Raw genomic sequence first — 21,159 nt, forward strand, 5'->3', positions numbered from 1 at the left:
TAGGAAAAAGTACAGGTTAAATAGGAGGAAACAAAATATCCAGAATATCCAAATTAGCTAGCTACAGCTATAATTTGTGACTATACCACCACTAGACAAATGAGTAAGATTCAAATACAGTGATAAAAGGGGTTATATCATGGGGTAGGGACATACAAAGCAACAAAAACATCATGTGGTACCTTATAATACTTAGAAGCAATAGCAAGAAAGAAAAAACCACTTGTGTCCTTACCTTGGGGTTCATTTCACTTAGCATCATCTTATCTGACTTTTTCTGCTTGTCTCAGACATATACTAGTTATTGAAAATAAGGGAAACCATGGGACCTATTTTTCTTTGGGCCTGCCTCACTTCACTTAATATAATTCTTTCCAAGTCTTTCCATTTCCTATAATTTAGGGAGTGGAAGGGAGAAAAACAAACTGTTTAAACAGGGATACATGTTGACCCATTGCAACAATGATATGTACAAGATGCTATGTCGAAAAATGAACTTTATAATTTAGGTAGTGGGGGGGGGTACTTGTGGACATGGGAGGGAAGGGATGGTAAGGGAAAATCAAAGGAGGAGACAACAATGCTTGATAAGAAATGTACACATCACCATGCTCGCATAACTGTAACCCCTCTTCTGTACAGTATTCTCACAATAAAAAACTTATTTAAAAAAACAAATGAGTAAGATTCATATATTTATTCAAATAATTCTCATAATGTACACTAATAAAAGATTGGAAAAGAAGTGTAGATATAGTTTACACCTTTTACACATTTGATCAAACACATGAATTTTATTTTAAGAAGGCTTATTTCTCCCAGTATGCAATTTGCCCTTGAAGCCAAGGAGAGAATTTCTATCTGGCCTTAACAAGATGATGTAACACTTAGGGACAAAAATACAGCCCAGGAACCCCGCACTGGAGGACAAGATGGAGAAGACCTCCACAGCCACCATGACCTTTCCCTTGGCACTGTGGTAGACAGGCAAGAAAGTGACCCAGACACTACAGAACACCAACATGCTGAAGGTCAGGAATTTGGCCTCATTGAATGTGTCAGGCAGGTTTCTGGCTAGGTAAGCAGCTGTGAAGCTGGTTAGAGCAAGGACAACTAGGTATCCCAAGACACAGTAGAAAGCAGTAAGGGAGCCCTTGTTGCACAGAATGATGACATGGCCATGTTCAGAGTGTGCATCTGTGTCAACAAAGGGAGGAGAGGTTCCCAGCCAGACTCCACAGACAGTCACCTGGATGAGGGTGCAGATGGGAATGATGAAGTTAGGAGCCCCTGATACCAGCAGCCACCTCATCCTTCTCCCTGGAGAAGTTGCCTTGAAGGCCAAAACCACAGTCACAGTTTTGGCCAACACTGTGGAAACAGCTACAGTGAACACAACTCCAAATGTGACCTGCTGCAGGATACAAGTGACTATATTTGGGCGGCCAATAAAGAGCAAGGAACAGAGGAAACAGACGATGAGGGAGATAAGCAGGATATAACTGAGAGCCAGGTTGTTGGCTTTAACAATGGGAGTGTCTTGATATTTCACAAAGATCCCAAGAATAAGAGCAGTGAATATGGACAAACAGAGGGCCATGCAGACCAGGCCCATGCCCAAGGGTTCATCATGAGCCAAGAAACTTGCAGCTTTTGGAAGGCACTGGGTTCTTTTTGTGTTGGAATACTGATGATCTGGACACTTCATACACTGCTCCATATCTATTGAGAATGCAGAATTACCATTTGTTTCATTTCAGTACTGTCTTTTACTCAATGGAAATTAGGAAGTCCTCTCTTAGAGGTAAATCATAAAGATACATATTACCAAATAAGTCTAATATTGTTTTTTTGCCTCATTTCTGTAACATAACTCCATCCTCATTCTCATATTTTTTATCTTATTGTCTTATTCACTGCCTCATAGGTAGTAAATAAGCATATTAATTATTTGTTTCTAAAATTTCATCTATTTATCATAAAAATTTAAGCAACATCTATTATAATAATAGTCTAATAGTCAGGCAAAATACCTGAAAACACAATCAATTCATACGATATACTCTTTTGATCAAACTGACTTCCACAAGTACTAGAAACAGGCCATTTTTGTAAATTCTAATGAAGTAAGATAATTTTCTGACTTCATGTTGCTATAAAATAAATACTTAGCAATGACTGCACAAGTCTGCCACTGCCATTCAACGTTGTGAATAATATAGCTTGCATTTCTCTATGTGAATTCATCTTATAATAGTTGTCTCTTCTTCCCAATGGTGAAGTAGTGGGAATAATGAATCAAGGCACTCTTTGAAGTTCAGAAGCCATGATATGCGTAAGATTTGTGTCGAATAGTTAAACCAAACTTAGCTTTCTCAGCACTTTCTCTATAGCAAGAACTGTTCTGGAAAGGTAAATAAAGATGTGCAGAATTTATATGTTCTTTGTGACATAAATGTAATTTTGAAGATCATGGGCATTCAGTATTTAATAAGGATTCATACTTAACCTAAATGGAGAAGTTAAATGGACTCTATACATTCACTGAGTCCAAAGGAGGACATGCATAGGAGTATTTGAATAGGCTCAATGGCTATGGTCATAGAAAACTATTTTATGAAATGGACTCCAAAAAAGGAAACGAGATATTTTATTTGCCACGGTGGCTGTTTTTGTTTTCTTTTCCTTTTGCATTGTTAATTTGTATTTGGAAAGGTAAGAGGGGACACTGAACAGGTAAAACAAAGAGTGAACAAATACAACAGTGGTACTTACTAGATACTATATGGAAAATGAACTGTACATTTTGTCGGTAGGGAATGGGAAGGAAAAAACTGGGAGACAATGAGGGAATGTGAGACATGGTTCGAAAGAGTTATTCTCATTATCTGATCCATGTAATTGTAACCTCTCTGTGTATCAACTCCACAACAACAATAAAAATTTTTCAAAAATCCATTTCTTGAGGTAATCATGTGTAAAATGTCCTAGACAAATTTAATTCCATACATAATTTAAGGTCCATGAGTTGTGTTATTTCAAGGAGCAATATCAATTGTTATAATTAAATTACGGAAAGTAGGAAGATTTGGGGTCTGTAATCCAAATACAAAACCTTTCCCATGGACTTGGATACATTGTGCAATGCTAGGAAGAGATAGGAAATTTTCTCTTTCATCATTGACTTACCTGTCCCATTAGCAATCTCATTCTCTAAGCAAGGGATACAACCAAAGCAACAGACAGCCTCTCCTCCATGAGAAGATTTCCTGAATCCAGGAACACAACTCTGACTACAAATAGAGTGAGGAGTCTGAGGAAAAGCAGGTATGTGTTGGTAACTATTTAGACTACTACCTGACATTCCAGAAGCAGGTGTTCTTAAAAAATTGGACCATTAACCATAATTATTTTACATACTCAAGGCCAATAAGTCGATTGGATACTATTTTATATTTCATAACACAATCCCCTAAAGTTTTGAGCTACAGCCTTGACCTTCAGAGCATGCTATGACTGAGAATTGTGGAACCTTTAAGATGTGGTTCTTAAGGCTAAGATATTCCTACCCAACTGCCAAAAATTTCCTTGAATTCATAGCATAATTTTTCTCCTACTGATTTGTGAAATATGGAAATATGGAAACAAGGACTACAATATACATTGAAATTGTTAATAGCATGCTAGACCCCAGGCCCATCAGATCTTCCTGTTTCTTTTCCACTTGCCATAAATTCACAATCATCCTCTGGAACAGGTTCTTTAGATGATGCCAAAATAACAGGTGAACTAAGGGTTCACTGAAACATCCCCTAAGTTAAGGTAAAAAAAAAAAATCTTTCAATCTTATGAAATGATTGCTTTTTAAGGTATTTTGTTCCAATATTTGAATGCTATTATAATGCTATTATATTTTATGATAAGTGAACATTTAGAAATATTCAACTAGTATACTTCTTTCCCATCTAAGAGTCAGTGAATCAGACAATTTCTCCAGTTACAACTAATTAAATGTATAATACTGGTCACTAGTGAACACAGGGACATAATATCTAGGAGTTCATTTTGCTTACTTATGTTGAGTTTGTGTTCTCTTGAACCCACCTCAGTAGCTCCTATGGCCCACTCTATCATATCTTTAGACACAGACAGTTGATGATCATAAGGAGCATATGGAGAAAACTTCCCAATTTTCACCTTGAGTTCAAGACCTTCTGGAAAATTCCAAATATTTAAGATGTCATACTCTGCCTCTAATTTTCTTTCTTCATCCAAAATCACTTGTTCTCCAGCAAGATTGTGAAATTGGATGTTCTTCAGAAAAGGGTGCAGCTAAAAGAGATACATCATCTCATGGTGAAGAGAATCTAAGAGTTGAAACCGAAATCCTGAATTCAGCCAAACCCCTCATTATCTTTAATCCTTACTTCATAATTCAATATTAACACAACTATCAAATGAAGTTTAAAGAATGTCTAGAGGGGAACAAAATATCAAGTTTCTGAATTCTGGCTACTATAAGGAATTTTTTAAAGAGAAACCACCTCCATATAAATAGTCATGAATGAGAAAAATTTCAGCTTGCTTGCCTAAGAATTTTGCAGGACTGATAATTTTATGAATATCCAAGGAATTTAGTTGGCTACATAGGTGATACCTAAAGTGGAATAAACCAGGCATTTATTTCGGTGCACATTTAATTAATTACTCTTTTTCTTTTTTTTCTTTTTGTTGGTTATAGGTCCTGAACTCATAGCCTGGGTTCTGTTCCTTGTGCTTGTTCACTCAAGGCTAGCACTCTACCACTTTGAGCCACAAAGCTACTTCTGGTTTCCTGGTGGTGAATTGGAGATAAGAGTCTAAGAAACCTTCCTGAACATACTGGCTTCCAACAGTCATCCTCAGATCTCAACCTCATGAGTAGCTAGGAGTATAAGCAGTTCAGTTAAGTTATTAATGTGTTACATGTGTAAGCTGACTGTGAGTTTATTATTACCTTATGTATCACACAAAGGTATCAAAATTTCACAAGTCAGTTTGTGAGTACAAGTCATCTTAATGCCACCCTTTCATCATTCTTCCTCATCTTCCCCAATCTCAGCCATCCCTTAAGTTACTTTCTTAGAAACAGCATCATTTGAATAATTAGGTACTTAAAGAACAGATCATCCTTTGTTATTAAGAAATTGCTAGTGAAAAGGTGGATAGTAAAAACATTAGCTGTGAGCATATTCAAGTCATTTATTTTATTTTTTTTGAACACAAAAAATTTATTTATTTGAAAATATTGGCAAACTATTGTTAACATACATGTTACTTGTTTTTAGAAACAATAAAAATAAAACTTTATTTTTTTCTTAGAAATATTTTTAGTCTATTCAGAATCTGTTTCCTATTTAACACATTTCATTTCTTTTTTTTTTAATTTTTTTATTGTAAAAATACTTTACAGAGGGGTTACAATTACATGAAGAAGATAATGAGTACATTTCTTATCGAGCATTGTAGCCTCCTCCTTTGTTTACCCTTCCCATCCCTTCCCATCCTCCTCCCCCCCCAATTCTCCTCCCCCAAGTTGTAAAGTTCGTTTTCGACATGACAACTTGTACTTCTCATTGTTGCAACTGGTCCACCTGTATCCTTATTTAAACGACTTGTTTTTCGCCTTCCCCTCCACAAATTATAACGACATCAAATACAGTGAAAGCAGGGGTTATACTTTGGGGGAGGGACATACAAAGCAACAAAGAAATAATCTTATAATTGCATTAGAAACAAATGCATGAAAGAAAAAAAATTTAAAATACATATCTTAGGGTTCATTTTCCTAACATCACCTTATCTGACCTTTTCTGATTGACTCATACATATACTAGATATTGCAAATAAGGGAAATCATGGGACCTATGTTTCTTTGGGCTTGGCTTACTTCACTTAATATAATTTTTTCCAAGTCTTTCCATTTCCTAAAAATGGGGCAAGTAATTTATAATACAGGAATTGATGGCAGTATACAACACGTTTCCTCTTTCTACTGGTAAGCTTTTCTTTTAGAACATCTGCACAGAGGTCTAGAGTAACCTTACAAATTACAGTTTAGAAAGCACAGTTTCTCATGGGCCTCTGGAAAAAGATTTGAACCTATTCAGATTTACTTTGATTTTGATGTGTGGAATACAAGAGAGAAGGCATTACCTGTGCAGGAGAAGGCATCATCCATCTTCCATTACCCATTGTTGCCTCTTCTATTTTATGAAGAAGCATCTCATAGAGGGCATGTGCCACAGCATACACAGCATTGTATGTATTGTAACTCTCTTCAGACATGGACATGTCAAAAATTTGCCCAGGTAACAATTCCAAGGAAGTATCATCTGGACAGTTCTTCCACATTACACAGTCAGACTCAGAATGGGAGCAATTAAAAGACAGAAACCATAATCTAGCAAGATAAAAGTCTTCTGGATATTTGGAAGGATTGACTTTACTGATAAAATCTGTGAATCCAGAAATGTCTCCATGGTGATGTGAAAACATAAGAGGTACATGGAATGAGCCTGACATGAAATACTTCCTTCCGATGAATAAATCACACTTTGAGTTCAAAAGCCAAACTTTGCTTGTCATTAAAAATTGCCCAAGAAATATCATTAAGCTTAGCAGATATTCTTTATTACCATAAATGATAAGTACATTGGCTGATGATTTATTAATCTGGTTCTGAATTGACATCATATTAAATACTTGTGTCATACTACTGCCTGGGATCACATGCTCAAAGGCTATACAAATTCTGCTCTTGTACATCTTTTCTCTTAGTTCTGCAAGGATCCATAAACCATTCTCATCTTCTGAGATCAATAGCCCCACCCAGTTCCAGCTGAAATGAAGCAGTAAGGAGACCATGGCAATGGCTAGTGATGTGTCTTTTGGGGCCATTTGATAGAGAGAAGGAAACTTGCCATGATCACTCAGGGCAGGATCAAAAGCCCCAAAGGTAAGCTAAAGGGAAAGAAAATTGGAGGCTCACAAGTGAGAAAATTTCTGCATATCATAACCTCAGTCTTGATTTATGTTAAACAACAGGTTGAAATTGGTGGAAGAAAGAATTTGGTTATTTCCAGATTTTTTAAAATTAAAATTGTAAGTTAATTTAAAGTCATTGTACAATGACTTTTCAATTGGACATGTCAATTATATCTATAATACATAGTGATCACTAACGTCATTTCTATTATTCTTTCCATCTGTATAGCAATACAACACATTCCCTTGTTTCTTTGTTTGATTTTTGCACAGATTCTTCATTAGTCTGTCTGTATTTGCCATTATGCCTCTATTTTCTAACACTCCACCATCCTTTTAACATTATAACACCTCACACATGACAGCTTTAATTTCCTAGTCGTGAAGTCTCCAGAGTAGTTACACCAAGGAAATCCACTGTTATTTATAATGTAATTTAGCCAGTTTAATCACATATAAATGCTTAGGGCCACCTATGGGTTTTCATACATTCTTTGTATTTCATGTTTATATTTAAATACAACTTCCACAGACAAGAGAAAAATGCATCCCTTTTTTCTTAATATGATTGACTTTATTCACTTAATAACTTCACATTTTCAAAGTCATTTCCCACTTCCTGATTGCTTTCTACTAAATTATTCAATAAACCCTAGGCTCATGGTCATTCATCCCTGGTTTTCTCCAACTTTTCCATCCTATCTTAAACAATAAGAGTCTGGATAATACAGTATATTGTAGTGCTTAGCTTTTGATATTATAAAATTGGATAGGTTGTTGGATAGGTTGTTATATTATGTATTTTCCTATGATTCTCTTATAACATCTCAACATGGAACCAAAGCAGAAATCTTTACACATCCCTCCCTCCTTCACCTGTGGAAATCTGTAGAGTTCCAGCAGTGTTCCAATTTCAGCAGATGTCATTCCTGACGTTCCTACAAGCACTGCTACAAACTTACTCTCTGCCATGCAGGTGTAGTTAGGGATTGTCTTGTGGCCAGAAAGCCAAATAAAAGGATTCTCAAAGGCAGACCAACCTCTGAGATCAGCATTATAGACATCAAATCCCAAAGTCATGTTGTGTAAAAAATCGGAGTTCTTATTGATTTCCTCAACAGCAAAAGCCAAGGCTAGGACAAGCTGATAGTACTTGAAAACAAACCTGCACAGGAGACATAAGAAATTCATCAAGAATAATCCAAAACTTTTCTTCAAATCAATGCAATGACTTTGGTGGAATCAATGTTTATTTCTCTACAAATTAAATATGTTGAAAAGTTTCACCTTTTATGAGATATTAATAATGTGACGTGCATATAAAATTCCACAGAGCTTAATTTTTCTGTGTTACATAGGTAACACAACAAAAAAGGATATTATACATTAACCACGGAGTGGGTCTTCATGAGACACCAAATATTCTTTGGGTTTAATGTTGGGGTAACTAGCACTACATGTGTGAAAAATAAGTTTTTATTTTATATGGTTTCTTAAAAGACTAATTTAAATAATGTCTCTGTTTTAGATTAACTTTCAGAAGCAGAACAAGGTGTTATAGGTGGTGTTGTATGGTTTTCCTTGCAGACATACCATATAGAACACTCTTTCTGTAATAGCTACCAGGAAAAAAATAGCTGAAGCCTCAGAAGAGACTCCAATTATGATGTATGTAAAAAAGCCAATGAGATGCTTTAAAAATGCAGAAGGAAGTGGTTTTCGATGTTACTTTCTCCTCCACTACACTCCAAGAAACTCCTCAGAAACATATGAGCATCCAAATTGGGGAATGGGAAGAGAGTTTTAACAAAACAAAGCCTTAGACTGAAATCCCTGTTTCAAGGCTACCATGGTGAAATTAAATACTGGAATATGCCTTGATGATCACTATTTCCTTCACAAAACATATAGATTCACACATTAAAAAGGAAAGGATACTGGGAGTAAGAGAATCAAAGTTATCTCCCCTTCTCAAAAAGCCAGTCCTAGTAGAAAAGACTAGGACTCCCTCAACTTCAATTAACCTACAAAAAAGGGAAGTGGAAGTATGGCTCAAGTGAAAAAAAGCTATAAAAGACAAAGCCCCACAACCAAAAACAACAAAAGCAGACATTGCGTGGCCAGAGTCATAAAAATGAAAGGACAAACTCTTTACTTCCCCTATTTGGATACACATAGACTGCAAGGGAAAGGATGCAGTGAAAGCCAGAAGAAAGCATGAGTATCTATAATATATCTTTTCATATAGATATTAATCAAAGCAATGACAAAGAAGTCCATAATCAGTGATGGAGGGGTAAGCCAGCAAGTAAACATAATAATTGTAAGTGTATATTTAGACACTCTCTGCTAAGCATTTCACTATATAAAGGAAATATTCACAGATTTTGAGGGAGTGGGATAATTCTCAATACAAGAATAATTTCAGATTTTACTACACCACTTTCAGCAATGGAGAAGTCATCCAGACAGAATCAACAAGGAGGCATCAAGAGTTAAACTTCACACTAGACAAAATAATCTTCACATATACCTAAAGAACATGCCCCCCAAATTCTTATAAATAAAACATCTTCATATATTCTACATTCTCTAGGACAGATCACAGAATAAGACACAATACATTCAAATAAAAAACTGAGCACACACTCCGACTTCCTTGTAGTAAGCCAAGAAATTAATGTAACAAATGGGAAAATAAATGCATACATGAAAATTAAATTATTTGGACTACCAGTGGGATCAAGAGAAATTTCTGTATATAAGATCATTTTTGGTACAAATGAAAATGGAAATCAGCAATACTCAAATCAATGGCTATTGTGAAAGGTGGCCTAAAATGAAACATTAAAAAATGCCTTTAAGTAGCTGGACAGTTGGGGTTTCAATTTAACAACTGAATTTACTAATATAATGCATCTTGACTGCAGTCACCCCATCCAATGGTCATGTTTATCTCTCCCAACCCCATCAATCCCCTCAGCCTTGATAGTTTGAGAGGAAGCATTTAAAAACCATTGTCAACAAATCAGTACTATAGAACCAACATTACATCTCAAGGAAGTAGAAAAGCAAAATATCAAAGCAAACATTAATAGAAAGAGTGAGAAAATTGAGTAGAAGTAAAAGAATTAAAGGATATTTCCATAAAGCCAATAATTATATTCAGGAAAACGTAAAACCTTCTTCAAAAACAAATGGAATAAATCCTTATCTTGAAGAGAAGACTGAACTAAATAACATCAGGCATGGAAACACAGAAACAAAAAAACACCAATTAGAAAACAGTAAGTTTGATCAAGTGGAAGTAATGACTTAGAGACTATTCCATAATTGAAATAAGAAGGCAATAAAACTAAAGTCAATAAATTGTATGAAATTAAGTCAGTAATAAAGGTTTCCTATCAACGGAAAAACCTTCAATGTGACTTTATTGATAAATTGCTCCAAAAATTTAAACTTTATCTAATGCCCATTACCCTTAGTTTATTTTTGAAAATATACAAGTTGAAGGAATTCCATAGAGGACATCCAATTATATCAACATTATCCTACACAAAACCAAAGAAGGAAATAAGGAATGAAAATTATATTCAATGTCTACGATAAATATAGTAACAAAGATTCTATGAAAATATTGGTTGCAACAAAACTGTTAAGAATATTTCTCATGAAGCCTGGTGCTGGTAGCTCAGACCTATAATCCTAGCTACCCAGGAGGCTGAGGTCTGAGGATCACATTTTAAAGCCAGCCCGAGCAGAAAAAGTCTGAGAGACTCTTATTTCCAAAAAACCACTTGGAAAACTGAAGTGGCACTATGGCTCAAGTGGTAGAGTGCTAGCCTTGAGCTGAAGAGCTCAGGGACAGCACCCATTCCCAGAGTTTAAGCCCCATGACCAACAACAACAACAACAACAACAAAAGAATATTTCTCATGAGCAAAGTTGACTACGTGGAATTTATGGTTCTACTCCTCAGAAGATATAATTACCAGAATAGAGAGGCAACCCATACAATGGGGGAAAATCTTCACTAGCTAGTCAACAAAAGATAAATATTCAGATTTGTTAGAGAGCTCAAAATGTGAATAACAATAGACAAAAAGAACCACTTTAAAATGACTAATGATTTCAACAGTAAAGTCTTAGTGGAAGCAAGACTCATTTCAATTGGTATGGAAATGCATGCTCGATGTCCTTAAAACACAAATAATATGCATATGCAAATACTACCTACATTAAAAATCTATCTTAACAGAGGTACATGGGAAATCATGGAGAAAAATAATGTCAGATACTGGTGAAGACACAGGAGAAAGGGTCCCACTGTGGGTGGGACTGTGAATCAGTGAAACCAACATGGACATTAGTATGAGGTGTCTTCTGAAAAGTCACATTACAATCCCACCCTGTCACATTGCTCTGCATACATTTAGCTCAGAGGATTTTAGTTCAAAACCATCCCAGGGAGAAGAATCTGGAAGTCTCTATCTCTAGTTTACCAGCAAAAGCAGGACCATAGACATACCTCATCTGGCAGAGCACCAGCTGAACAAACAAGCAGAGGGACAGTGCAATGCCCTGAGTTCAAGTCACAGTACCTACATACATATACATACAAGAAAAGGGGCATAGATGGCCAAAAAGTGTGAATGACAGCCTTTAAGTTCTTAACCATCAGCAAAAGGCAAATAAAACCACAGAAAGATATCATCTCACAGGGGTAGGAATAGCTAATGTACATGAGACTTAAATACTTAAGGGCCTGGTGAGGAGTTAAGGAAATGTACATGCCAGCCCTCTCCTCTAGTAACAAAAATGCACACTGGTTCAGCCATTGTGGGTAATAGTGTGTTACTTCTTGGAATACAAATCAGAACTCCTACATGATTCAATACTGTTAGTGGTGGCTGTTTAGCCAATAGAATAAAATCAGTATGGAAAAGAGGCATCTGCACTTCTGTGTTCTCTATATCATCATTGAATATATCAGAGAAAAAGAAACAACCTAAATGTCCATCAGACTTATATATACACATTTATGTGTATATATTATATATTTATAAACATATATGTATAAATGCATAAATTCACATTATATATTATCTATGACATAACATGGAGTAATGTACACATTCTATGTATTTTATAAAAATAAAACATATAACATACATATAATAGACAAACATTTTATGTGTGCATATGTATCTTAACCTTTTCCTTATCACTGCTTTTCTTTGAAGTCAGAGTCTTGTAATTGGTATGCAGCAGCTCCACCATGCCAACATTCCACCCAACGCTTTTGAGTATGTGATTTTTTGAAAGGGACCTTGAATGTATTCTAGAAATGACCTAAATAATCTTCATCCAAATTCCTACCACATTCAGCACAGAAACAAGAAAGACAATCCCATAACTCCTATAGGAAAAGAAAATTTCGGGCTGGGATGTAGCTCAGTGGCAAAGCGCTTGCCTAGCAAGTGCAACGTCCTGGGTTCGATCCCCAGTACCAAAAAAGAAAAAAAAAAGACAAAAAAATATAGTTAAAAAAAACTCAAACGAAAAAGAAAATTTCCAATTTTCTAAAGTTATCCAGAAGCAAAAGACCTATGCTTAAATAGTGTAACACCAGCTTCGAATTGTAGTAGAGAGCCATAATAATATAAAAATTGTACTTCATAAACTCAGACACCAATAAAATAGACCTAGAAATACTTCCAATCAACTACATTCATCCTTAGAGATGATGTCCAGTCCTACATTGTTGGAAGTTGGCGCCCTTAGTAAGTAGTGGTGCTGTGAAAGCTGAATATCCATATGACTTTAGGATAGATCTTACCTTCATATTCTCCAAAAGGATAAAAGTCAAAAATCATCACAGTTCTTAATAGGAAACTTGAGGATTGGAAAATGCAGATAGAGTCATAGTGGAAACACTTCAACATATAGGCACAGGAATACTTCCTGATAGTATACAAATACTTCATAAAATAATAGCAAAAGTTATGCTCTGCAGTGGGCACAGCAGTACAATCATTTGTTTCACTTAGAAGGCAAAGAATCTCATCCTCAGCACAGTTTACAAATGTGATTTTTATGGAATTGAAAAGTTTAAGCCAGCCTGGCAATGAGACGCACACCTGCAATTATCACAGTTTAAAGCCAGCCTGGACAGAAAAGTACTGTGAGACTTATCTCCAATGAACCAGCAGTGTGGTGAAAATGCAGCTATGCAACTGTTAGTAAAGCACAAACATTGAGCAAATATATCAAGCAAGGGGTAGGAGCATCATGTAGGAGCCAGAGTACTGTCACCAAAATAAAAATTTAAAGTTTTAAAGTTTCAGTACAACAAAACAAATATTTAATGAACTGAACACACATACCAAAAGATGGTTGTCAACTGCTGTTAGCTATTCATCTGTTAGGGCTTAATAATATAAATAGTATAATAGTATAAAACAACACTGAAATTTAAACACTAGTACAACAAAATATTCTATTCTGAAACAGGCACATGAAGTGAAAGACTTTTTTCAAATGAAAAAGGCTAAATAGGAAATCCTTACAGGAAAAATATTGAATCATTATAGCAATCAGCTCAAAGCAAACTAAAGGTATTCTGAGTTACCATATTGTGTAACCAGAATGGCTATCATCGTAACTCAAAATTACAAATTTTGATGAAGATATGTAGAAATAAGAAACAATGAAGATACTGCAGAATATTAAAAATAGAGCTCATATTTGACTCAGCTATATCACTTCTAGCAATCTATCCCAACATATCAAGCTCAGTTTTCTATACAGATTCAAGGGTACAACAGGCATGTCATTTTATACAAACTTTCTGATTTATGGAATTGCTCAGGATGTCCAACAAGAGAACAATGGATACAGTAAGTGTTCTATATGTGGAGCTGAGTTTTCCTTAGCTGAAATGAAGAATGGAATCACAACATTTGCTAGAAAATATATGGAAATGGAGATCATTCTGTTAGGCTAAGTAAGCAAGTATTGAGTACAAGTACCATATTTTGTTTTGTAGCATATTAAGTGAAGTAAGCCAAACGCAAAGAAACACAGGCTCCATGGTTTCTGTCATTTGTAATAATTAGTATATGTCTAGCATACTCCTGGCAGAGAACTATAATAGCTCAATAGCTATGTACATATGACAAAATGATGCTAATATGAAATGAACTCTAAAACATGGAAACAACAGGTCTTTTTTCAGTTGTTGACTTCGTTGTCACCCCTGTACTGAATCTAGTTCTTTCTTATGTTATTTCATTTTTCTTTTTCCATTAGTTTATCCCTGTTGTCACAGTATTTGATGTTTGTACCCTGCATCTTTTATAAACATTTATCTGAATTGGGGAAGGGAAGCAGAATGACAACATGCTGAAACAAGGACAAATGATGACACATTGCAACAATGATACTCACAAGACACTATGTGGGAAATGAACTTTACAGCCTGGGAGGGGATGAGATGTGGGGGAGGGAAGCAACAGTGGGAGAAAAACAAGGGAGAGGGTAACAATATTCTACAAGTAAAGTACCCATTACCTTACTCATGTAACTGTAATCATCAATACAGCATCTTTACAATAAAAACATTTTTTAAAAATTTCACAAAGCAACTTTCTCAAAGAAACTAGCCCAACGATATCTGTAGAGATAACCGAAATAACTGTAAGAAAACTATGCATCTACCAATTTGTTTTCTTGGTTTCTCTCTTTCAAAAAAAATCAAAAGAAGTGAAATGTTCTGCAAAGATTGGAAAAAATACATTAAAAGAGAAAGAGGAAATTACAGATATGGGAGGAGAAACAGGATATTTGATGAGACATAATGTATGGTTACAAATAGTGGGGATGACGACAATCAAATTTATGACATGTAATAAAGATACACAGTAAGAAACCAGATAGTTATTGAAAGTACCATATTGTAGCAAAAATTGAAAAATATTGCCATAACATCTACTGGTGTGGCATTGAGTTAATCTCTTTCTTCCAGTGATATTCAATTGCCTTGCTACATTTATCTATATCCAGGACTTCATAGATGACACATAATGACCTTTAACTAGTAATACACATAAATCTGACAAACTGGATCATAGGATAATAGGGCCAGACTTCCATCATTTCCACCAAGAGCCCTTGCATATCTGTACGTAGCTGAGAAACACCCATCCACTGTAACCTAAGATTCAATGTGTCTGTATAAGTGCACTAACAAAGACACTTAAACATATTTTACAGGTATTAAGGGAAGGAAAAACAGTTGAATGTGAAAAAGCAGTGGAACATAAGAAAAACAAGGGCATGGGTGTGAAACTCAACAGCAGAGTAACCATCCTGGCAAGCACAAGGCCCGATGTTCAAACCCAGCAGGATAGAAAAACAGCTAAGCATAAAATAGACTGATTTCTAGGAATGGCATGAAGGAGAAGGACATTTACAAATCTATTTGAAAGCAGTGAAAGAATTCCTGATCCTATCATATCTGCTTCTAAATATGTCCAGCCAACTGACAGTCTACCCTTCTCAGACCAGCACTGGAAAAGATGTTGGAGCCATCGCTATAGACAATGACCTACTGTTGCAATAGGAATCAAATTGTCTGCTAGAATTTCTCCTTAGTCATTCATTACTGAGACCCTCGCCTGCAAACCAAAAGCTGAGCGTACACACAGGTGCAAAAGAAAAGCAAAACTCCTGTTGGGCAGATACAATTCTCTTCTTGATGGTAGTCCAACTGCTGCCTTGCTGGTCACTTCCTGGATCATGCTCTAAATCTGACATGTAGTAATTTAATAATTACACAGTGCTTAGTTTAAAACAGTAACTGTATGTCTAAAATGTCACCAAAATATATGTCAACCCATATGTACAAAAGAAAACTTCTCAGACCACTGGCCTGTGGGCAAGGAAGTGTATCTGCCTCCTCTCACTGGAGAACTCATGCCACTGCCTCAGGTTGTTTGTAATAATATTACTTTATCCTTTGCAGAGACAGCTGGGATGCAGGACATACAGTGATGATGGAATAAAGGGACCTTGGAATGGAGAGGCTACAAGGAAAGAAAACAGAGTCCTCTCTTCCACCTTGGAAGCAGAAAATCACTCCATAGTACACACGAATTAAAACATACTTCTAGTGAATCTCATCTCCTGATCAGAGGTTGGTATAGAGGATATAGAAAGCATGGTCATGAGCCCCAGGTTTTCCTAGAGCATTCAGAGGTATTACTTACAGTTTCTTTGCTTCATCAAGGGAAGAATCACTGTTACTGTGATCTGTTCCCAAAGTGTAGAGAGGGAAGAAGCCAGCAATCATCACATCTCCATCCATGTGTGCCCTGTGCTTCATTCTAGAAAAGCAAGCAGTGCCTTCTAAGGAGCTGACACGGTGTGGAAGCAGGAGAAGAAGGAGGGGGAAAATCAAAGGGAACATCACGGAAGCATCTGCTAAGTTTAAATGCTGGCTGGATGTGAAGCACGTAGGTTCAGGTGAAGATATATTTGTATTTGTGTCTATTTGTATATATGCCTCTTTTATTGACTAGGATGTCTACTCAGCTTCTGTCATTGAAACCTTCAGCATTTCCTGGTAGGAACATGGAAAACTCTCAGCCCTGTGGTTCTGCATCTGAGGCCCAGTATCTGGGAAATAAACACAAGCTGGAAAACATGTTTTCCAGTTGTCCTCTCCACCCCAGGGCCTATGATTTCATCCAGGACTACAGAGAGTGAGACCTCTGGGATGAAGTTTTTTTGTTAGATTTGGTTGTAAGACTGAATTATCAAATTACTTGTATGAAGTCTATTAGATATAATGCAACTAGAAAGCATCAATAGATGCCCTGTCACATGAAATGTGAGATGGTTGGCAAGGGCTCATTCCAAGGAGATGTCAACCCAACTCTTTAGGGCATCACACTCAGTGGACATCTCATATACCAAATGTCCAAAACAGCCACAGAACATTGCTGGTTGACCCAGGTCCATCCAATAAAAATCCTATGCAGGAGACTCCACAAATGTGTCCATCTGTGATTGCCTGCAGAACGAATGACCATGCTGAATTCAGCAATGGCCCATGGTCAGTGCAGAAGTTGAACTGCAGAATTGTATTCTGAACTTTGACCTTCACAACGGGCAATGTCACTGGACATCCTGAGTACATGGTTCAATATACTGTCATGAAGCATTGATACATCCACCACCTTGCTTGTTCCTATTTATGCTTTTCTGAAAACCTGTGCCTGTGCAAATAACCCTTTCTCCACTATCAAAACCACGTGTTTATTTCCTAACACTCAAATATATTGGACATAGAATCCATGCAAAGATCTCAATAGCCTGATAGCAATGGCCCTGAAGTGCAGTGAATTTATTCTATACTAGGCTATTCTGTTGAATACATGCTGTGATACACTTGCCTGGAATAACATATGGACAGAACAGAAATTGCATGTGAGCATAAACCAAGGACTGAACAATCTAATGATGTGCTTATTGGTATTGTATTATGGGCCACACTAGTACAGCATACTATTAGTAGGGCAAACAATGAAAGTGTGGATTACCTGATTCACAGAAACTGTCTGTACTTTCTATTCACTACTATTGAAAAGCTAATGGAGATATGAAAAAATGCGTCTTTGTGGTGAGAATATCAAATTTGCTAATGAGGTTGCCCCTGGTCTTAATCATTTTAGTAGTCAGGAAAATAAGTAGAATATCCTCACTTATTTTTTATACTCTTTATCTGTGTCTATTAGTTGTAGAAGTTACATTTGGACAGTTCTACATGTACATGCAATTTGCTCTGATCTGATTCAAACTCTCCATGACAGTCTCACCCACTCCTTTCCTTATTAAATGAATTTCAGCAGATTTTAGTTTCCATTTTCATACACATATAGTAAGTACATTGTTTTTGGTCCACTTCCTTCACTGTCTCCATTCACTGCCCCTGCACCTATACATAATGCCCAAAACTGGATATTATCTCAATTATACTTCTGTCCTTCATTTTAATGTATAATAACTGTTAGGAGGGAGTCACTGTGTATTTCACACCTGAATATGATATTTCAACCTAATTATTTCTACATATTACTCCCTTTTTCTCCTCTCTAGCCAGCTATTAAACAATAGCTTACAGCGAGTATAGTTACTCCATCTTCAGCCACATATGCACTTTGTTATTACATATCTTTCATAATTTGAGCTTCTCCTCCCCTTCTTTTTAAAAGTTTCAAAGATTCCCGTAATTGCACAAATGTCTATTTATGTGTATGTGTTCCTTAAGTAAATATATATGTTGTCTTTAGGTCTGGTGTCCACATTTTAGAAAATGCATGTGACCTGTGTCTTTGTTTTTGTTTTTTTGTCAGTCGCGGAGCTTGAACTCTGGGCGTGGACGTTGTTCCTGTTCTCTTCAGCTCAAGGATAGTGCTCTACCGCTTGAGCCACAGTGCCACTTCCGGTTTTCTAGTGATTTATTGGATATAAGAGCCTCAAGGACTTTCCTGCCCTGGCTGATGTGATCCTCAGAACTCAGCCTCCTGAGTAGCTAGGATTACAGGCATGAGCCACTGACACCCGGCTAACCTTTGTCTTTCTAAACCTGGCTTACTTCACTTAACATGATATTCAACAATTTTCTGCATTACCAATAAAATATTTTTGTTCTGATTGTGAATAATAATTTAGTAAACATTTGAACTGTTTCCATATTTTGGCTATGGTGAATATTTCGGTAGTATACTTGAGTGTCCAAGTGTGACTACTGTATCTCCACTTAATATTCTTTTGAATATATAACTTAGGACAATTTTACTGGATGTCATAGGAGATCTACTTTTAGTTCTTTGGGGAAACTTCATACTGATTTCCATAATGGTGGCATGTATTTACATTTTCATAAATAGTGGATAAGGATTCGCTGCCCACACATTTTAACTAGCATTTTCTGTTATGTGTTTCTTCATGATAGTCATTCTGACTGGAATGAGATAAAATTCAAGGTCATTTTGGTTTGCCTTTGCTTCATGGCCACAGATGAGGAGTATTTCTTCATGTATTTATTGGCCCTTTTGATTTCTTATTGAAAAGAATCTTTAAATTTGTTTGCCAAATTGTTAATTGGGTTTTTTATTCTTTAGGAGTTTAGTTTCCCAAACTTCCTATTTATTCAATTTATTCATTGTATTTTGAATGTACTGTGTAGGCCAACTTTTTAGTTAATACTTTTTAACTTTCCAGTGTGAAGACTTCTAGGTTGATGCAATCCCATCTGTCAAATTTTGTTCTTATTTATTGAACTACTGATGTTTTATTCAAGAAGTTACTATCAAAGGTTCAATTTTTCCTTCATCTTTACTAGTTTCAACCCTTCATGTTTGAATTAAGATCTGGAGATGGAAAAAGAAAGAAAAGTCATATTGTAGTAATCCTAAGAGAGCTGCCTATAGTGTCCAGGAGAAGATGGCATAATTGTGGTCATAAAGGAAGAGGCTTTGATACCAATGAGTGGAGATGATTCCCTTGTGGATACACTTGTTGGGTATTTGCAAGCATTGGGATCATGGCAAGCTCTATGTAGCCCGCAACACCTTTCACTATTCCACAAATGGAAGCTTCTAAGGTAGAAACATTTTTCCATTCCATGTTTTAAAGTATTAATAGTTAATGTATTTTTTTCAAACTGGTTGGATTTTATATTGTTTCATGAAAATAAAGATAAAGTAATTCACTGTTTATGGATTTTAAGTAATATTTTACAGCAAAAAGCACTGTACTGATTAAAATTTAGGTAGAACCTTTGCTATCCATCCTCCTGCTAAAGTATTTACACAAATGTAAAATGTCTGAATCAAAGATATTAAAGTGTTTGAACAATCGTTAAAAAATAAAGAATTAATAGTATATTAACAGAACTAAAGTTGACAAATTCTTCACATATACACTGCATATGCACTACATATGCAATCTAGTACATGTCTGTCAAGTAATGAGAAAAAACAGGAAAGAAATTTATATATGATCTCAGTAACACGTGGAGAGAATTACATTTTTCAGCATCATTCCATCCATAGTTTATAATCCTTGAGGCCATTTGAGTGTCACAGAACAAAGCACTGCCTTTTTGACCTGAAGATCACTGAGAGTTGTAACCAGGCATTCCGTAAGTGAAATTGACTTCTGAGAATTGTGAAGTCCCTGAAAATGTCTCACTTAGTATAAAATATATTCCACACATTTCTTAAATGTTAATAAAAATGTGCTTCATTTTTGAAATAACTTTTTTAATGTGAAAGTACTGTACACAGGAGTTAAAATTACATGAGCAAGGTAATGAGTACATTTCTTATCCAGCATTGTTGCCTCCATCTTTGTTTTCCCGTACCATCCTGTCCCTCCCACCTCCTCAACTACACCCTCAATCATGCACCCCCTAGCCCTCCACCTAACTGTAAAGTTTGTTTTTCCACATAGCGTCTTGTACATCTCATTGTTGCAATGGGTCAATATGTATCCCTATTTAAACATTTTGTTTTTTCCCTTCCCCTACCCAAATTATACCAACATCAAATAGAGTGAAAACAGGGGTTGTACCATGGAGGAGGGACATACAAACAAACAAAAAAGATCACATGGTACCTTATACATACATTAGAAACAATAGCAAGGAAGAAAAAACACTCATGTCCCTATCTTGGGATTCATTTCACCTAACATCAACTTAGCTGAGCTTTTCTGCTTGTCCCAGACTTATACTAGTTATGGCAAATACGGGAAACCATGAGACCTATGTTTCTTTGGGCCTGGCTTACTTCTCTTCATATAATCTTCTCCAAGTCTTTCCATTTCCTAACAAATGAGGCAATGCCATTCTTTCTGATGGAGGCATAGACATTTTCTTGATGCATTCATCTACTGAGGGGAATTTGGGTTGGTTCCATATGTTAGCTATGGTAAATAAAGCTGCAATAAACATAGTTGTGCTGGTAGCTTTAGTATGGTCTTGTTTGTGATCATTCCAGTAAATGCCCAAAACTGGGATTGCTGGGTCCTAGGGGAGCTCTATGTGGAGTCTTTTGAGGAACC

General features: G+C 36.1%; 1 protein-coding gene across 1 annotated transcript; it reads right to left on the reverse strand.

Moving 5' to 3' along the window:
* Nucleotides 1-799: 799 nt before the first annotated feature.
* On the reverse strand, nt 800-16,393 carry LOC122119895 (vomeronasal type-2 receptor 116-like). The gene is made up of 6 exons (XM_042693955.1): nt 16,296-16,393; nt 7,903-8,191; nt 6,196-7,002; nt 4,105-4,332; nt 3,190-3,313; nt 800-1,722 (listed from the first exon to the last, which is right to left on the reverse strand). The coding sequence occupies exons 1-6, from the start codon at nt 16,391-16,393 to the stop codon at nt 800-802; spliced, it is 2,469 nt and encodes an 822-aa protein (XP_042549889.1).
* Between the last annotated feature and the right edge of the window lie 4,766 nt (nt 16,394-21,159).

Source organism: Dipodomys spectabilis, unplaced genomic scaffold (genome assembly GCF_019054845.1).
Source record: "Dipodomys spectabilis isolate Male_0828 unplaced genomic scaffold, ASM1905484v1 ptg000173l, whole genome shotgun sequence".
In the NCBI taxonomy this organism is placed as follows: domain Eukaryota; kingdom Metazoa; phylum Chordata; class Mammalia; order Rodentia; family Heteromyidae; genus Dipodomys; species Dipodomys spectabilis.